Genomic DNA, 18,924 nt, shown 5'->3' with positions numbered 1-18,924 from the left:
TTAAAAATATCAAATATATATATATATGTTAGTGTTGATTATTTGATTTATTTATGTTCTAATATCGTCGGAGTATTTTGCAAATCTTTTATTTGTATTTTCTTTAATAAACTCTATCAATATTGTTAACTCGACACATATGGATCGTAATATCATGGAGTAAATTATAAAGAATTCTCTTTAAAATTATCTATATTTATAAATATATTTTTATTATTTGAAAATTTGAAAGTATCCCTTTAAAATTAACGATCATCTTATTAAACGACAATTAATCTCAAATGTTAATTTGTTAAATAATTACAAATCTTAAAATATAATAAGGGAGTATTTATGATTATAACAAATTTTAGGATAATTTATTATAATTTAGGAAAAAATGCAAACAATCTCAATGTAATATCGTAAATGAGCAATTACCCTTTTATAAAAAATAAATAGCGATTTACCTTCTTATATTTTTTAAAATACAGTAATTTATCTCCCAATAATTTTTAAAATGAAGCAATTTACCTCCCAGTACAAGGAGGTAAATTGTTTCATTTTAAAAAGTATAGGGGGATAAATTGCTATATTTTTTTATAAGGAGTAATGTGTTTATTTTTAATATCACAAGGGTTAAATTGCTATTCATCTTTATAATTTAGATATTCTAAATCTATATATTAATTCATTTTTTTAAAAAGCAAAACCAATTGAAATAATGATTAAAATTTAAAATGGAAAATAGCATAGAACTTCCAATCACACACGCGAAAAAGTATTCTTGCCGGTTTCCATCTGTTAGTGTGCTTAGTGGGTGGAGTAAATCAAAAATTACAAGACGAAGATGAGAGAAGCCCTCACTCCACTTTCATCTCATTAGTCCTTTTTCTGTATTCAGGTACATTTTTATGCCTTTTCCTGTTTCTGATTTTTGTACGCGTTGCACTTCTGTATCGGGTCTCATGGGTTGGTGGGGAAGTTGAGAAATTTTTGAGAAATTTGATTGTTTTCTCTTTAATGTTTACCCATAGAAATCATGCGAAGCAATCTATCTGCATAAGATGGGAAATTGGTTCGGTATTAGATTGAAAAATGAATTAAATTTTGTTTTTCTTCCCCCACAAAGTTGGAGAGGCAAAAGCTTTGGGGCTATCTTATTTTTCCTAACTTTCTTTTTCAAGAATTCGAATTATACAAGAATTGCGAGAGATCTTTCATGGGTTTATGCCATACCTTCTTCTTCTTCTTTTTTTTCCCCCTGCAAGGTTGTGGATCATCGCGCTCAAACTATTATATTTAAATTGTTCTAGTGGTGGTGTATGAACTGCTTAATTGGAATGTTTTTAGCTGAAGATTCAAATGGAGGACTTGGACCGTGACTTTTTAAGTGATCTGCCTCAAAGTATCATAGAAACCATACTGACAAAGCTGCCAATTAGAGATGCTGTAAGGACAAGCATTTTATCAAACAGGTGGAGGTATAAATGGGCCTCCATGACTCATCTTGTGTTTGATGATAGAAGTGCGACCCAGTTCAATGACAGAATGGTTGTTGAGGACAGAATTGTGAATTTTATAACCAGATTTTTGTTTCTTCATGATGGTCCAATTCACAAGTTCTCTCTATCTAGCTCGTTCTTGCAGAGCTCTCCTGATATTGATCAGTGGCTCCTCTTTATTTCTCGAAAGGATGTCAAAGAGTTGATTCTTGAATTAGGAGAAGGTGAGTGGTTTAGGGCACCCTCTTGTGTTTTTTCTTGCAAGAATCTGATGCGGTTAGAGCTTGTTCGGTGTGAATTGGACCCTCCACCAAACTTTAAAGGTTTCTTGTGCTTGAAATACCTTAATCTTCAGCAAGTTTTGATTCCCCCAGATGATATTGAGTGTCTCATTTCAAGTTGCCCCCTCCTTGAGAGTCTGACATTGTCATACTTTGATAGCTTAGAGCTGACTGTCCGTGCTCCAAACCTCAAATACTTGATTTTGGAAGGTGAATTTAAGGATTTATGTCTTGCAAACACCCCACTTTTGATTGCTATATCTGTTGCTATGTACATGACTGATGACATAGCGGAACACTTTGAACAAAGCTCGAGCTGCAATTTTGACAAGTTTCTTGGTGGTGTACCCGAGCTTGAGAGGCTGATTGGGCATATATACTTCACAAAGGTAAGTCATCTTGTGTTACATGATCAAGTAACATGCTAAACAAAGCTCTTTATTGCCACCCCATCTCCTTTTCCAGTGTATATGACTTGGATCCTTGATTATGTTCACTGTTTAATGTCATTATGGACTTGTTTTGATTGGTTTGAACTCATTAATCTTTTTTATTTTAAGTATCTAAGTATAGGCAATGGCCAAAGACGCAGTCCAATTACTTATCACCATTTAAAGTTCATTGAGTTATATCAAGTTAGCTTTGACGATGTAAAAGAAGTTCTGGTTGTGCTTCAGCTGATCGTGAATTCTCCGAACCTGAAAGCACTGCAAATCTCTGTGAGTTGTGCACCATATGTCAAACTTATCATCACTCTTGGTACTTGCAGTTTGTAAGTAGTCCTCTAATTTCTGTAGGGTTCCTCAAATACATCTGCTGCAACACAAGCTCCTGACTTGCAATTTTGGGATGAAAAGTTTTCTACTGATTGCATGCTTCGCCAGTTGAAAACTGTGAAGTTGACTGATGTGTCTGGCGTGCCACACGAAATGAAATTTATCAAATTTCTACTTGAACATTCACCTAGTCTTGAAGAAATGAGCATAACACCTAGTTTGTACGTGACAGAGGGCAGATTGAATATGTTGATAGATTTAGTGTGCTTTAGACGGGCTTCTCCACAAGCATCGATCGTTTTTATTCATGAACCAGCATGAGATGTGCTGCAATTTATACATCAAAATCCATTTTCCCATTGGTCTTCTCATGCGGCATGAAGATTCACAGAACACGAGGAAGGCTTCCAAGATTCAAATTTCCAACTCGAATGTCACTGTCCTGTATTTTCATGGAAACTCACTGAGTTAGCTCCTCTATGTTTTTTTTTTTTTTTCTTTCTGAATACTGTATATTTTGTACAGAATCTATTCTTGCAGGTGATTGAAAGAGAGAGGCTGAAGCCATACTGATTTCTCTGTATAACACTGTTACTTCTACACTTTTACCAGAGTGAACCTCACTGGTTTTTCAAAATGGCATGTGAACCATGCCTGTAAAATGCGTAGTCCGAACTTCTTTATTTCAAATTGGTATTTCAATTTATAGTTTACTATATACATGTGAAATAAAATATAAAATGAGGTACCAATTTCTAATAGAGAATGCGATTGGTTTTGGTTGGATATTTGCTGCTAGGGAAAAAAAAAGAAAGAAAGAAAGAAAAAATCACCTTTTTCGCATACCTTTAGCCAAACTGAAAAGCCTCAACTCAATATCAAGAACATTATTGGTACAACTTACAACCTCTAAGAAATCCTTATTCAACATAATCCACTTATAAAGAAGCCTTGCAGCCTAAAAAGTTGGTTTCTCAAAACTGAATCTGTACAGTCATGACAAAGTCCAGTGCACTCCAATCAAACTGCTATACACATTGTTTCGTAGGACTTCTTGTGTTTTGGTGGCTGTAAATTTATGCTGTTTCTGGCTCTTCCATTGGGAAATATACGATCATCTAGGACCTGAGAGTTCCATTGCTTGGACAAGCAATGAAGAGTCATCGGTAAGATCGGAGTATCTGCCTGACGAGGAGAATTCATTTGCTCTGCACCTGGTGGCCTCTGCTCTTTGTGAAGCTTCCCATTTTTCTGCAAGCCCGTCTCCTTCAAGCATCCGAACGACTTCAGACATTTTCGGCCTATGAATGGGAAGGAATTGGGTGCACAGCAAAGCTACCTGCACCATTTCCTCAAGCTCAACGGGATCATAGTTATTCCTGAAATTCTTGTCAACTAGCACATCAAGCTTCTTCTCTTGATGAATTTTCTTCACCTGAAGCCATTTTACCTATGCATGTTATTTGGAGAAAAGGGTATAGAATCTACAGCAAGAGAACACCTTTGCTAGTTAGTTTCTGCTTACCCAATCAAGCATAGCTCCTTTCTGGTTAGCTGCTTTGCCGAATTCTAGAGCCCTCTGACCAGTTATGAGTTCTAGCAGCAGAATTCCAAACCCGAAAACATCCGTTTTCTCTGAGGACTGGCCTGTGGACAAATACTCAGGCGCTATATGCCCCACAGTGCCACGAACAGCTGTTGTAACATGTGAGTCTCGGTGATCAAGAAGCTTTGCTAATCCAAAATCTCCCACCACTGCTTCACAGTAATCATCAAGCAATATATTTGCCGCCTTCACGTCCCTGTGAATGATCTTCGGATCACACTGCTCATGTAGGTACAACAAACCCCTTGCTGCTCCCAAGGCTATTCGTTTCCTCGTAGACCAATCCAATGGTGGTTTGGCTATAGCAGAAATCACTCAGATTGATCAGAAATAGAAACAGAAAGAGAAAATGGTTTATAACAACAAGAATTAGGCCTTTTTGCAATGGACCTTTTACCTTTAAGGCGCGAAGCAACGCTTCCATTAGACATATAGGGATAAATTAAGAGTCTTTCAGTTGGAGTTATGCAGAATCCGTATAGACGGAGGAGGTTTCTGTGCACTGCTAGGCTGATCATCTCGACTTCAGTCTGGAACTGTATCTCCCCTCCAATGTTACTTCCATCCTTGAGCCTCTTTACTGCTACAACTGTCCCATCGTGGAGATAACCTTTGTAGACATTTCCAAAGCCACCCTTACCAAGAATATTCTTGCTGCTGAAGTTGTGTGTTGCAATCTGGAGTTCTCTGAACTGGAACCTTCTTAAGTTTCCTAGGCACACTTCTTCATGATGTTGTTCTGAAAATTCAGGGAAATAGACCGGTTTGTTAGAGGGAATACTGGATGGTGGTTCTTTTTCTATATAGTAAGTGATTATTTCCATTTTACCATTAACGTCGAAAAATATCTGCTGGTTGTGCTTGTGCCTCCACCAGAGCAGAAAACCAAACCCAAGAATCAGCAGACAGATGCAGCCAAGGCTTGTGCCAAATGCTAAAGCAACTCTTTTGTGACTATTTGGCTTTCCTGATGACTGTGGATCTTACAAGGAAAAACAAGAACATGTGACATTTTAGTACAGGATTGTTACAACCAATTCACAGAAGTTGGGTTTAGAACAAAGAAAACTCTTACTTTGTGAAATATTTTGAGACAAAGAGAGGGGCATTGGAGCTGTTCCTTTGCAGTCTGGCTCTTTGCCAGTTGCACAAATCATAGGATTTCCTAAAACACTGTGATCAGAAAAAGTTTGATCATCAACAAACGTAACTTGATATCTAGTCCAGAGAAACTGGAACTCAAAATAATTTCTACAGGAAAACTCACTCGAACGTTTTGGCTGCAAGTCTTGGCACCGGGCCGCTCAAATTATTGAACGACAAGTCCCTAAAACATTACAACGTAATCAGAAAAAGACTCTTGCACTAAATATTGAGTTATTCCAAGCAAAATTGAGATCAGAAGATTACAGGAAAGTCAGCTGAGTCAAGTTGCCCAAAGCTAAAGGAATGGCTCCAGTCAGCTTATTATTGTTTAACCTCCTGTTTCCATCATATTGGACAAAAATAGCAACAGAGGAACTCATTACTGGAATTAGAAAGAAAACCCTGAAAATATTTTTAAAAAATTCAGCACTACTCATCTGTTGCAAAGAGTAAACAGCTGCTTACATGTACTGCAGGTTTTTCAGTTGAGATAAAGAAGGAGGTATTTCTCCTGTAAGCAAGTTATCTGAAAGATCAAGTTCTTGAAGCTTTGGGAGTTTTCCCAACTCAGGAGGTATTGGTCCTGATATATTATTATCCTGCAAGAGCCTGCAAACATAAGTTAAAATTGTGTTAAAATTCCGACATAAAAACCGCTACTCATTCAGCTTGGTTTTTCCAGCTACTCACACACTTGTGAGGTGTGTCAAATTCCCTATGCTACGTGATATCGTCCCCGATAAGCTCTGGCTTGGAATAGCTCTGCAAGGATGTAGCATTAATCCAATTATTTTCAGACAAATGTGAAAATTAATTTCTTATGAAAAAGACAGAAGAGTTGCAGATTAGGTTCTTACAGTGTAATGACTAGATTATCATGGGAACAACAAACCATAGTCCATCCACAAGGATCAACAGAGTTTTCATCCCAATTCAGAACTCCATGAGGATCACTCAATGACTTCTTTATATCCATCAAAGCCAGCACTATTGCACAATTTCAAAACATGGACAACTTCCCTTAGTACGAGGCCAAATTACTAGCTACTTTTATCAGAGTGAAAGCTACAAAGACTTACCTTCATAGTTGACACCATTAGGTGTAAGCAAAGCAGTTGCATAAGCCCAGAATCTGAATAAAGCCACCAAACAAACAACACCTTCTTCCCTTTTCATTTCTATGTGATCACAACTTGAAGAACTACTGTAGTATAATATCAACAAGAATTGAGGTTTAGGCAGTGTTTGGACACAACAGTTGAAACTTGTTGCTTCAAGGATTCAACTAAAACTTCTGCAGAAGCAAGAATCAAATACATCACATGAGAACAGTACAACTACTTACGCTTCCCATACCACAAACTGCACTGTCTTACAGTTTGTATCAGATCTCATGGAAAAAAACAGGCGTTTTTGTAGTAAAAGTGACTAGTAACATGCCCACCACTTGCTCCACTATTTTTTTTTTTCAAATACATCCATAATTCTAAAGCAACAAATATACGATTACAACAATTAATATGTAATACAACAATATTTATAAATCAATCAATAATCGATTTATTTATCTATATTTATAAAGCAACTGAATGTTTTATTTAACTTCAGGATAGATCAAATTATGGGTCCAAAATACATAACAATTAGTTAACTTAATTAGGTCTCTACTTGTCACGAAGTTGAAGAAAAGAATATATGTAAAGTAATATTAAAATAAAATTAAGTCAAAAAGTTGATGGGAAAAAGAAAATTCCTCCAATCATGCTTTTGCTTGGAGGGTTTTCTTTTTCTTTTCTTTTTCTATTATTTTTGCGTTTCTTTAGAATTTGAGTTCTTTCATATCACATAATTTAAAATGTAAAGCAGAGTTGATGCTCTGAGAGTCTGACTCAGACTGCAGGAAAAATTTCTCTACATACTTTTTTCTCCCCTCTTTGCATTTAAATATTACATACTTGGTATCTTGATTAGCTTATATAAATTTGTACCCACATAAATCATCAATCGTTAAATCACACATGATATCATTATCATATGTGAATCCAACGATTCAAAGTTCATGTGAGTACAAATTCATCCGTGCGGCACTGAATTTTTCCTTAATTAAAGAGATTCACATATAATAAATAAGTTTAAACATAATTTTAAGCAAAATAAATTGAATTAATTATAAATTTGTGTGAAAATACTAAAAAATAAAACATTCAAATTCATACAAATCTTGCAAGAAAATTTTGTCTCGAGTCAAGACAAGTCGTTACATGTTCACACAACACACAAAAGTTAAGGAAGATAATTTGTTTCAAAAAACAAGAAAAAATATAAGAAAGATAAGAGAAGTCGTGTTGTTGGATTTGCTTTGGATAGCGTGTTTGAAAGAGGAACACGCGTATTGGGATTTGGCTTTTGGATTTTGCTAACTTTCGGTTTTAATTCATATCTGGATCCAAACATTCTCTGTGCCTGTCATCTACATCAATTCTGATTTTATCAAATAATTACAATAAGAATCTAATATTGGTAACCTCAAGGAGGGGAAATGGGCTGATCCAACAAAACCCCTCACTAATTCTATTTACTAATTAGAATAAATAAGACTATTCTTTTTTCCTTTTTGATTATTATTATATACCTCCTCATTCAAGTCGAATAATGCGATCTCTCTTAAAATACCCAAACAGTTTAAGAACTTAAGACAAGACAAACGTTACATTCGTTGGGTGGTTCCCAACTAAAATCCTCTAATATTTAAATTTGTGTGAACTCGAAATAAATGTTTAGAATTGAATTTTTTAAACTAGAGTACTGTAGTGAAGATAAATTTTACATGGTACACATAGCATCATCTCCATATGAGTGTGTTTTGATAATCAAAAATCTTGATTTGATGATCTAATTGGGCTGGACCACCCAAATAGGAACACAGACCCTATGGCACAATAAGTATTTTCCTTTTATGAATAAATCATAATATACCCTTATTACCTTCTTCATTTCTCAATCATTGTGACAGATTTCAGTCTAATGATTATATCAGTGGTCTCACAACTCTATAATTGCAATACTTCCAATTCAAATTTCTCTAGATGTATAAGATGTATGTCTTACTTATCTTAATCTTTTTCTTACTATTCATTTTAATTTATAGAATATAAATATTGATACGGCTGTTAATTGGAATTCCATGGATGGTCAAGATCTACTTAGATTGAGGAACTAAATTGAAAGAAGCAAGTTAAAAAGAATGCCTAAAAATTCAAATATAAATTAGTTATTAATTACTAATGTGATTGATTTGTAATTACTAATTTGATTGATTGGTTGCATCTGAAAACGGTTGAAACAAGAAAATTCAATTTCTTGCAAGATGTGGGAATGGGCAACACTTGAGGATAAGATGGTTTAGAGTAATATTCTTACTTACTTGTCTACTCTCAAAAGGGCTTTTGCCTTGCTGCTTTTTGCTTTTCTTCTCTGCCTCGGGAGATGCTAGTTATATAGTTTTTAAGAGAATTCTATTAACAAATTCTTTAGTTAAATTTCAAGAAAGTATCTCAAAATAATAGTGTCAGAGTATAGCATAGGCTGTATTTGGAAACCTTCGTATCAAATTATTATGAAAATCTCTCAAAACGCTTGTGTCAAATGCAGGTTGCATCAGGAGATTCTCATATCAAATCTTCAAGAAGAGCTCCTGAAACGGTCGTTGGGCAGTGCCCGTATCGAATTTTCCCGAGCTCCCTTCAAACTAGTTGCACAAGAGAATCCTCGCATAAAACCCACCACGATAATGTCCTCGTACCATTCTCGAGCCATGTCATATTTCCCTATGAGCTCGAGTTGTATTTCTTCTCTTACCCATATATATCACTGTCTAATAGTCACTCCTACATTATCAGCTAACGAGATACTAAAAAAAAAAAAAATCGATACTGTCTATATAAATTTATAATCACATAAATAATTATGAACACTAAAACAACACATACTAATAATATTATATATAATTTAACAACTAATAATAACTTATTTAAATACAAACTTACATAAATGACATCATCAAAGGCCTCGAAGTACAAACAACGATTTCTTACCTCTTTGTGAAGAATAGGAGGAGTAATGTTTAAGAATTAAGGTTGATGACATGACAATTTAGTCAACTATTCCAACTTAAATGGAGGAGGCTTGACAAATAAAAGGAAGAGAGTAGAAAAAGGTTAGAATCTCGAGACATTGTTAGAGATTAATGATTTAATGGTTCCTCGTGGGATCTTCACTCTTCCACCTCAACACTACTCACTGCCTATATTCCCCACTCAACCCTTCCTTTTTTTCTCACTTTAATTATGTCACTTCCCATTATTGTTACTTTATTTATTATAAAAAATAAATTGTTGAATAAATCTTTTTTTCTTGGGGGGTGTCTTTTGGATGTAACTTTTAATTTGAAACTATTTATATACTTAATTAATTTTTTTATATTTCAATGTACTAAAATAATAAATTATTTTTCTTAACAAATTATAATGGTACTGATTCTTTCGTTGGATGCTTTTTTTATTTGAAATTAGTATACATAAATTAACATAAATAATAATGATTGTGGCAAAATTAGAGGTCACATATATATATATATAGCAATTAAAAATGATCCTTAAATCTGGATGTTAGAGTTAAAGTATTCCTGAAAAGAGGGAGTTCATGAGAAACGTTTAATAATTAATCCAAATAAGAATGTCTGTAGGGACAGACATAAATAAGTATAATGATGCATGTAAGAAAATGTGTGGTGTTGATCTTATAATGGTATCTGCACTCTACAACACGTGCATTGTGGATATCTTCACCTTGTTCAATCACTAATTCTTTGGATCCCTTCATTACCTACGTCCATTGGAATAATTAAATTTATATATTTTCTGCTTGTAGTCTGTTTACACAAATTATTTTTGTTTTTTGTGTGATTATAAAACTATTCCAACAGCCAAAAAATAAGGGTAATTTTTGTAATAGTGTCGACTTTTTTAAGGTGTATATGTAATTTTTCAAAAAAAAATATAAATAATGTTAATATTTATGGTGCATTAATGTATAATTATCTAAAAAGTAGAGATAATTTATAAACAGAATGTATATTATGCGATCATCACCTCATAACTAGCGTTTATATTTATTTCTACCAAGAAAATAAACTTATTATCAATATATATCAAGATATTTAAACATACACTCTCTCTCTCTCAAAGAGACAAATAAATTGGAGCCAAAAAGTGGTCAAAGAAATGGGTAGGGACAGTGTAGAAAAATGGCGATGAATGATTTGATTTGGTGTTAGTGGTGGAACCCAAATGCATGAGTACCAAATAATTGCTGCCTTACACATAACATATACACATCATTTGGTTTTAATAGAAGATGCACTACTTATACATAAATACACAACAACAACCTCATTTATATTTCGTCTATGTCCAAGAAAAACACAACATATTTCATCAACTTGACACTCTCAACCCCACCACACATATATGTCTCATCATACCCCTCTTCCACTTTCCTCCCATCAACCTAAATAAAGCCGTCAACGGAGTCTTATTTAGTTGACGATTAATTTGAGGTCTCGTAACCAAAAAATCATGGATCGAGTCTTACTAATGTGTGGATATATATTAGTCTATTTTAATAGTAATTTTTAGTTAATTATACATATTTGATATTGATGGCTAGCAAACGTTGATTGTTGATGATTGAAATTTATAATGTAATCATAATCAGTTCATTAAAAAAACAAAAAAGAAAAGGCTGAATAAAGTCTACAAGAAAACCCTTTTTTTTTTTTTAGTTTTTCAAATTTATATATATATAGTAAAATGAATATTAATTCCCAACTCTTGAGGGGTTGAGGGGACAAGAAAATTGGAATATATGTAAAAGCATAATTGTGATTTTATGAAGGGGAATTTGGCATCTAAGATTGATGAAAAGGTAGATTTTTGCCCACCTTCTAATTATTTTTTGAAGTAAAGTTAGAATTTATTCTGATTATAACTTTTGGAGCTTAGGATTCCATCATGCTTCATTCTCTACCTGTGCTTTTCATTCCCTTTGTTGTGGTTTCAACAATTCCATAACATGACTAACAATATGTAAGTGGAGATGTTGTGAATGTTAATGAGTCTAATTGGATGCCCCCTTTAATTTGTCAAATTGTTCATATATATGTTCCTTACAAACATCCATCATACTTGCATGCAATTGTTTTTACAAATGATGTGAAGACATGTCTGAAATGTGAAATTTAATGAGCTGAATTGTGTGTTTCTAGCATTTTGGTTTCATGTCCTAATATGAAAAAAAGCATGCAAATTTTAAGTTGTGATGGCTTTGTCTCTCTTAATTCATGATGTCGAAAGCGGTCGAAATTTTACAAAAATTTGCCTACTCGACAGAAAATCATCGTTTCTGATTCTATTGTCACTTTGCTTCTCTTTAAATCATCAAACAAGCATCGATGTTCGCCTCTTAAACAAGAAGGGCCAAATAATACAAAGCTATCTTATTACAATAATGTTTTATATCATATATGCTCTGCATAATAATAATATACGCAACCAAATGTATAAATAAACTACTCCTTATAGTAAATAATAATACAACTACTATATATAGACAAAACAAAGAAACAAATAATCTTGTCCAATTTCCATTGAACCTGTTCTTGGAACGTACTAATCAGTATAGATAATATACATATATATAGCAACTTCTTGTGCATTTCCTGTAAAGATGGATATTTATAAGAATAATTTCTAAAATCTTTTTTTTATTATTATTAATGAAGTGATGGGTTGGGATTATATAAGACAGGGTCTTTTTATCAAATCATCTTTATTAGGAGTCATGACATAGACATAGATTTTAAGCTTGATTGTGGTTGCGGAGGTCACAAGGGTTTGTCCCCAAATAATTCATTTGATCGAACAGCTAAGTTCCAAAGAAAATTTAACATTGTTACAAATGAATCCAGGGCCAATTAGCAATCAACATGACTAGAGGGATTTATGCCATTTTAAGATACCGACAAGCCATTCTAGACATATAATGTTGTCCAAGTTGAAACAGGAGCACTTTGGCAAGCAATACTGGTGAGGAGAACTTTTATTATTAGCTAAAAAGACAAGAAGCCCCTTTATTAAGGATAAAATACGCATTACAACAGGATCCGCATACAAGGTCACGAGTCGAGTTGTCGGAGCCCTGCGCCGCATCTTAACACGTAAACCGACCCAAGAAGACGGAATGGATTGTGCACCACTCGATCAAACTCAAGGAATGCCCAAATTGCGATACGTGGCTCCATCTACAGTATAAAGTTAGGCTCTATAAATACTCATAAACAAATCATTTGAGGTAACGAACATTAATTGTTTTAGGCCGTTCACCTCCTAATCGCAAATTTCTATCTTGACTTGAACTAATTTGAGCATTGAAGGATCTTAATCAGGGACGAACCCGATGAGCCTAACGTACGTGTTTTAATCCTCAGGACCCATCATCGATATGGGGAGATTACATAAGCCGAAATTTAGATTATTTCGAAAGGTCACATATTTGAGCCGAATCAACTACTGTCTGCAAATGACCCCAATACTAAAAAAGTCAATTTTTCAAATTGATTCTCATTCAACAGTAAATATGGTATGTGGTCCCATTAAAAGTGCAAATTAGACACCAAAAAAGTGTATTAAAATGATCAAACCACCTTGTATAGTTGGCTTACATGAAAAATTCAATTTATTAGAAAGCAAGCAAACTCCACGGCTAATCAATTGGAATGATTTTATTGCATTTGACTGTATCTTGAATGCTAAACTCAAAATTTGAGTCTGTGTAATTTGTTTAATTTCTTCGGTTATGCAAATCTCAAATCATTAAAAAAAAAAAAAAAAAAGGGCGGGGGGGGGGGGGGGTGAGGGGACCACTCAGGCTATCAATTACACTAATCCTTGTTTTAAAAAAAAAACAAAAAAAAAAAAAGCAATACACTAGTCCTTGGTAAGTACATTTGGAAATCCAGAATCGCCACTAGTTATGATCATGGCTACCTAGAGTGCTAGGCCCTAGATCATGGCCACCTACTTTTTTTTTAATCGATAATGGAATTGGAGCCTATTGAATTCAAAGAGACTGTTGGACAAAAAGCTAAAAAAGTCAAAAGACTGAGATGGTTAAAAGTTGGCTTCTGAAGTGGCCCCAGTTTTCCCTCCGCTGCAGCTTCAAATTGCCAAAAGCAGCAGCAGCTGGTAGCCGGTAGGTATAGCTATAGGAGAATCTTATGAGTAAAAGTAGATCATATTAAACCATGCACAAAAAGAGAAAAGAAAAGCAGTAATATTAACACAAAAAAGAATGAGCAAAATCAATCGCCCAGAATTCTATCATTGAATAAATCCTTTTATGTTCAGCTAAGCTTGCTATATATTTTACCTGCCATTTCCAAAGGCAAGTGCCCTCAGCCCTATTTAGAATATCAGCCAGCCCACTTCCACAAAATATGATTCCATGACCACATGGCCTATGTCTATTTCAGAAACAGAGTCCGCAGTGCTATGGGATTTATCGATATAATTACGAAATGACCAAGTCATCAAAGAATACACCATTGATGGGATTTCCATATTCAGAGCCACAGCAAATCAACACTTAAAATAATTCCTGTTAACTAATGAGCAGTTTCCACAGCAATAACAAGCATCTTCATCTTGTCATCTAAGATATTATGGTAATGCAACTGTAAAAGGATTAATAACAGAGCAAAACAGCTCAAAACTTTTATTCAGCACTCCAACATAATAGTACCTCCAGAGAACTATCGATCTGGGAGTTGAACTAACAAGTCTAGTCCGAAATACCAACATAAAACATTCTTAAAAATGACAACACAAGACACTCAAATATAACAACTGGTGGCAAGGCCACCATTTTATTTAAAGCACTCAAAACAAACTGTAAAATACTACTCCTTTTCTTCTTCAACCTCCTCTTCTCAGCCACATTTTCACATGAAACATTTCAGAATAGACCTAGGAGATCCACAGGATGCAGTCCTTACAAACTTCTGGTAGATGATTGATCCACCCATTCCCAGCTCCTCAAAGCATCTCTCTTCAGGAGTATAACCTTTCATACCCAGGACATGAATATCATCACATAAGTGGGCACCAAATTGAGCATGCACAGATACAGAAAACTCCTTTGGCTCAAAACATGCCAGAACCCTCTCAATCAATTGGCCCATGTTCACTTGTTTCAGATCATACCCAGCTGCTTCAAAACTTGCATAACTAAAACCATCCTCTGGTGTAATATGAATAGTAGATACCGCATCTCCTTCAATGGAATTCATGGAATACCCGCACGGCTCAAATTCAAAGTCACATATATCTGATTCCGGGAGAATGTTTCTTATACCAGAGCTCTTGGTCATCAGAGTTGCAGAGCTTGATTCATTCTTGTAAAATACAGAAGCCTTCTTCCTGTCCAACCCAGTCATACACATCTCTAAAGTGTAAACAGGACTGGTAGCTTCAACTGTTCCGGCACATGCAGAATAAACATGCCATTTCTGCTGCTTATCAGGACTGCCCATAACATAAGCCTTTCTGCCTGAACCAAGCTTCGCAAAATGGCTATCAAGGACAGCAACTTCATCGGAGAAGCTACGGTGAGGGTATGATTGTGCTCCTGGAAAAATGAAGCTTCCACGGGTATATCTCACAGACTGAACTGAAAGAGAAAGGCACTGGGCCAACTTCAGGATAGGCGGGATTGACAGAAGCAATTTTGTTGTCCCACAAGTTTTGATGATAATCTTGTAAGCATAAACAAAGAGGCTCGACTCAGAGAGGACATAGGAGTCAACATGTTCATTAGACAATGAAGCAACTATGGTGCATTCAGCAGGTCCTAAAATTTCGTCGAGCTGCGCTTTGGAAAGAGAGCGGAGCCCCTTTCCTTCGGGATCAGCAAAGATGCTTGGCTCGAAAAAAGAGATTTCAAGCCTTTTTTCAAAACCCTCAAACCCAATTGCAGAAACGGGTAGGGCCATTTCAAGACAAGAATCCTCACAACAGGAAATCAAAAAGACAAGAAGGTAGTTGGAGAACAAAGAAAAGGAGTGTAGCTAAAGAACGGAAAATTAAAATATTATCAAAACAGTAGCTTGCACCACGTCCAATGACGTGATCAGGAGACCAGTGAAAGAATATCAGGATGGTTTGCGAGCACACTGCAAAAGGAAGAAAGAAATTTTAGCACCACAATTTTATAATTGTGTTAAAGCACAGGACCATAAAATGGCTCATAATCAGGATGTAGAGCCTTACGTTGGAGTATGCAGCAGATCTAAACTTCTTGATGCCTCCGTTTGGTCGAATGTCTTCAATGCTGTATCCAAGGGGAGCTTCGTAGAATAAAGATTTACTACTACTAGACTTCTTTTTCCCACCTTTGGTCTCCATTAGATCATCAACTCTTGACTGCATAATGACCAGATAATGTTTTTAGAGTCATGCCTATGCATTAGATGATTGGCAATAAAACAAAATGGCAAAAGAACATCTGATGCATAGTACAATGCACATTATTTGTGCACCCACAAAAAAGGGCAGACTGGATTCTCAACATTGGCAACCAACAATAATATGAAACATTATGAACCCAAAAGAGCTACATGACAATACCAAAAACATGTAAATGACAAGGCCAAAGAGTGTGAAGAACAGAAAACAAAGAACCTGATCAAGGTCTGTGCGAAACTAAACGCATTTAGTTGTGAATTCACCAAGAGATAGGTTTGTGGACAAATGAGTTTTAATATCATCTCAGCAACTGAAGGAAAATCACTTATTCCATAGCAAATCATCAACCAACTTAATTTTCAATTAAGTTTAAAGAATTTCATATTGAAATCCAGGGTCAACTAATCAGTTACTTATTTGGCAATTAATATGGATTAAAAACCAAATCTGCCCTACACCATAACATCACATATTAAAATTAAATGAAAATTCATTAATCAAGAAAAAACAATATCATTTTTCTACAAAAGCAGGACATAAGAAAGGGTCGCAAAATATAGAATTGAAACCACCACCAAACCCACCGAAAAGCTAAAACACAAAACCCGCATATAAAACCAGACACATTAGAAGCCACCGGTGTGCGGTGCAGGAAATTTTTGAGAAAATAAATCTAAATAAAACCAAAATACTTCGATCAGCATTATCAGAAATCTAGATCTGCAAACGGAGATGTTTAAAATATGCTAATACGCCCGTTTATTATCCATCGCTAAAATAAAAAAAAAATAATTCAACCAAATTAGGAGAACATCTTTAATCCATGTAATTTCATAATAAAAATACACGAAATATTCATAAATAAATAAAAAAACAAACAAGAAATAAACATCATTCAACGCGAAGAGTTTGAAGTTCCAGCGGCATAAATTGATATTTTCAGACCAAAACAAACGAGGATATAAAGCCACAAAATCAGAAGGCTAGAACACCAAACTTACATCAACAACAAGATTTAATTTTGTGGACAACCAATTCCCCAAAAACCACAATTCACGATCTACAACCCTGCAAACAAAGAACAAGCAACTATATCAGACCTTACACCTTAAGACATTCAATCCATTCATAAAATTTAGAAACGTACTCACAGAAAACTATTGCTGCGGCTGCGGAAGAAGACGTAACCCTAGAAATTCGCAACGCTCTCGAATCTCAATCTTTCCTTTCTATTCGTAAGTTCTCGTGTGAGCTGTAGGGAGGATGAGAGGTCACATTATATAGGTGAGAAAATAGATCTTTGCCCTTGTTTTGTTGTTATATTACAGTCTTACCCCTCGTAGTAATATTCTAGGAGTTTTCTTCCTCGTTTGTTTAATTTTTTGTATGACATTGTTGACGGAGGGACGCCCTTTTTCTTTTATTTTACTGGTTGTCAATTTCACATAGTTTTTGTGAGCATATAAAAATAATTATTGTGTGAGATGATAAATATATATGTATATATTATAAATTATGAAAAATATGAAAAATAAGTTGAAAGAGAAATATGGACTAATGAGTAATTAAGAAAAAAAACTAATTGTGAGATAAATACAAAATATTAAAATTACAAATTTGATAAAAAAAAAAGTTAAAGAAAAGAAATAAAATCAAGGGTAAATTTAAGTATTCAAAAATTAGTACGGCAAATAAAATTTATAATAATATATATATAATTTATAAAATGTAATAAAATATTGTTGTTACGATTTTATCAAATTGATATTTTTTTTATAGAATTTAGGAGAATAATACGCTCAACAGCAAAAGAACGATTCAAAATTCTCGAATATGAGTCATACAAAATAAATCATTGGAGAGCCTCTGATAATAACACTCAAATGATTAAGTCATATAGAATAAAGTATTTAAAATCATAAGAATATTAAAACAACAAAAGTTATATCTTAAATTCCTAATATAGCTATTGATAATTTTTTTTTTAATTTTACGATTTTACGACAACTACAAATACCAAATTAATCGAATAATCATCAACAAATCTAAATATTAAGTCCGAAATGAAAGAGATAAGTCCAAAATTTGTATGTAAATTAATAAAGGACTAGGGTAAAGTCTAAGCATAAATTTCATGTGGTTACCCCACATTAAATACCAATTATATATTCAAATAAACGCATTTATTTCCAACTCTAATTTTTAGAAAATGTTTTATTATTTTATGTTAAAAAACAAAAAAGGATCAAAGTCAACAGTCCCAATTGATTAAATTGTGGAACTTGTTAATCCATGTTGCACATTTTATTAGAGTCCATCCATATATGCTTTCTAATAAAATGTTTTTAAACTATTTGTTTTAAAAAAAAAAAACAAATCCAAAATATTGTGGGATACTTGGATACAATTTTTATTTTATTTAATATATAACTCGAGAGTAGGTATAAATTAAAAAAGTATTTTCTTTAGGCTATATCTAATGTTAAAAGTAGGTCGTCTTCTTGTACCTAATAACTTTGAACTAATTACTAGCATTATAGTTTATATTATATTGGTTAATTAAAGTATAATACAAGCAAAAATTGACAAAAAGAATTATAAAAAATACAAAAAAATCCCTGACATTTAAAAAATGATGCATTTGCATACGCCTAGAGAGTTCTCTATATGGCCTTTTTTTTATAGAGAGTTTTCTTATTTTTAATTTTACAATGAGATAAATCGTATTTAGCTTCGTATAAATTTAATAAAATTTAAACTAAATTTACTACAAAAAAATCCAAATCCAAATTATATAATGAGTAAGATAATTACAAACAACATTGTTTAAATATAATATTTTAATATTTAGGTAATGCCAAATATTTTTTCCACGTGCTTTATTCTTTATTTTTTAAAAGAAAAAGAACATAAATTTTGAACATTTAAATCCACCCAAATTTTCACTTATTGTGAAAAGAAAAATACTCTTTTCCATTTTTTTTCCCATAAGATGTAGAATGTAATAATTTGAAAAAAAAATTTATAATTGGCAAAACTTTGGTCCTACCT

The 18,924-nt window shown here is 33.8% G+C and overlaps 3 protein-coding genes across 6 annotated transcripts; 1 reads left to right on the top strand and 2 right to left on the bottom strand.

Annotated features, from left to right (window-relative positions):
- The first annotated feature begins 728 nt into the window (after nucleotides 1–728).
- LOC105161591 (F-box/RNI-like superfamily protein) lies at nucleotides 729–3,224 on the top strand. 4 transcript variants are annotated; one of them, XM_011079350.3, is made up of 4 exons: nucleotides 729–883; nucleotides 1,333–2,154; nucleotides 2,326–2,484; nucleotides 2,563–3,224. In XM_011079350.3, the coding sequence occupies exons 2-4, from the start codon at nucleotides 1,345–1,347 to the stop codon at nucleotides 2,860–2,862; spliced, it is 1,269 nt and encodes a 422-aa protein (XP_011077652.1). In that variant the 5' UTR covers nucleotides 729–883; nucleotides 1,333–1,344; the 3' UTR covers nucleotides 2,863–3,224. The 4 variants fall into 4 exon arrangements, with proteins under 4 accessions (XP_011077652.1, XP_011077638.1, XP_011077646.1 ...); XM_011079336.3 differs by having other exon boundaries at nucleotides 748–883; nucleotides 1,251–2,154; XM_011079344.3 differs by having other exon boundaries at nucleotides 749–883; nucleotides 1,296–2,154.
- A 164-nt stretch (nucleotides 3,225–3,388) lies between these two features.
- Nucleotides 3,389–6,862, bottom strand: LOC105161581 (protein CLAVATA3 INSENSITIVE RECEPTOR KINASE 6). The gene is made up of 12 exons (XM_011079317.3): nucleotides 6,639–6,862; nucleotides 6,373–6,497; nucleotides 6,151–6,280; nucleotides 5,984–6,055; nucleotides 5,759–5,902; nucleotides 5,558–5,629; nucleotides 5,415–5,474; nucleotides 5,223–5,320; nucleotides 4,977–5,129; nucleotides 4,545–4,886; nucleotides 4,067–4,446; nucleotides 3,389–3,976 (listed from the first exon to the last, which is right to left on the bottom strand). Exons 1-12 carry the CDS (start codon nucleotides 6,686–6,688, stop codon nucleotides 3,656–3,658), a joined length of 1,947 nt encoding a protein of 648 aa, XP_011077619.1. The 5' UTR covers nucleotides 6,689–6,862; the 3' UTR covers nucleotides 3,389–3,655.
- A 7,233-nt stretch (nucleotides 6,863–14,095) lies between these two features.
- On the bottom strand, nucleotides 14,096–15,559 carry LOC105161571 (S-adenosylmethionine decarboxylase proenzyme). Its single transcript, XM_011079305.3, is given in 2 exon segments — nucleotides 14,096–14,426; nucleotides 14,429–15,559. Coding segments are annotated over 2 exon segments (1,023 nt in total). The 5' UTR covers nucleotides 15,402–15,559; the 3' UTR covers nucleotides 14,096–14,376.
- Between the last annotated feature and the right edge of the window lie 3,365 nt (nucleotides 15,560–18,924).

The sequence above is a fragment of the Sesamum indicum genome, linkage group LG1 (genome assembly GCF_026168435.1).
Source record: "Sesamum indicum cultivar Baizhima isolate 11 linkage group LG1, ASM2616843v1, whole genome shotgun sequence".
NCBI lineage: Eukaryota > Viridiplantae > Streptophyta > Magnoliopsida > Lamiales > Pedaliaceae > Sesamum > Sesamum indicum.
Note: the sequence above shows the minus strand (reverse complement) of the source record. Positions and strands in the feature narration are given on the sequence as shown.

Bases quoted from the DNA above. Each gene is read 5' to 3' on its own strand.
- LOC105161591 (XM_011079350.3), top strand. From the start codon at position 1,345: ATGGAGGACTTGGACCGTGACTTTTTAAGTGATCTGCCTCAAAGTATC. The intron at 2,155-2,325 runs GTAAGTCATCTT...TTTTATTTTAAG, and splicing joins GGCATATATACTTCACAAAG to TATCTAAGTATAGGCAATGG. The intron at 2,485-2,562 runs GTGAGTTGTGCA...TAATTTCTGTAG, and splicing joins TGAAAGCACTGCAAATCTCT to GGTTCCTCAAATACATCTGC.
- LOC105161581 (XM_011079317.3), bottom strand. From the start codon at position 6,688: ATGAGATCTGATACAAACTGTAAGACAGTGCAGTTTGTGGTATGGGAA. The intron at 6,498-6,638 runs GTAAGTAGTTGT...ATTATACTACAG, and splicing joins CAGTTTGTGGTATGGGAAGC to TAGTTCTTCAAGTTGTGATC. The intron at 5,903-5,983 runs GTGAGTAGCTGG...TTATGTTTGCAG, and splicing joins TTGACACACCTCACAAGTGT to GCTCTTGCAGGATAATAATA.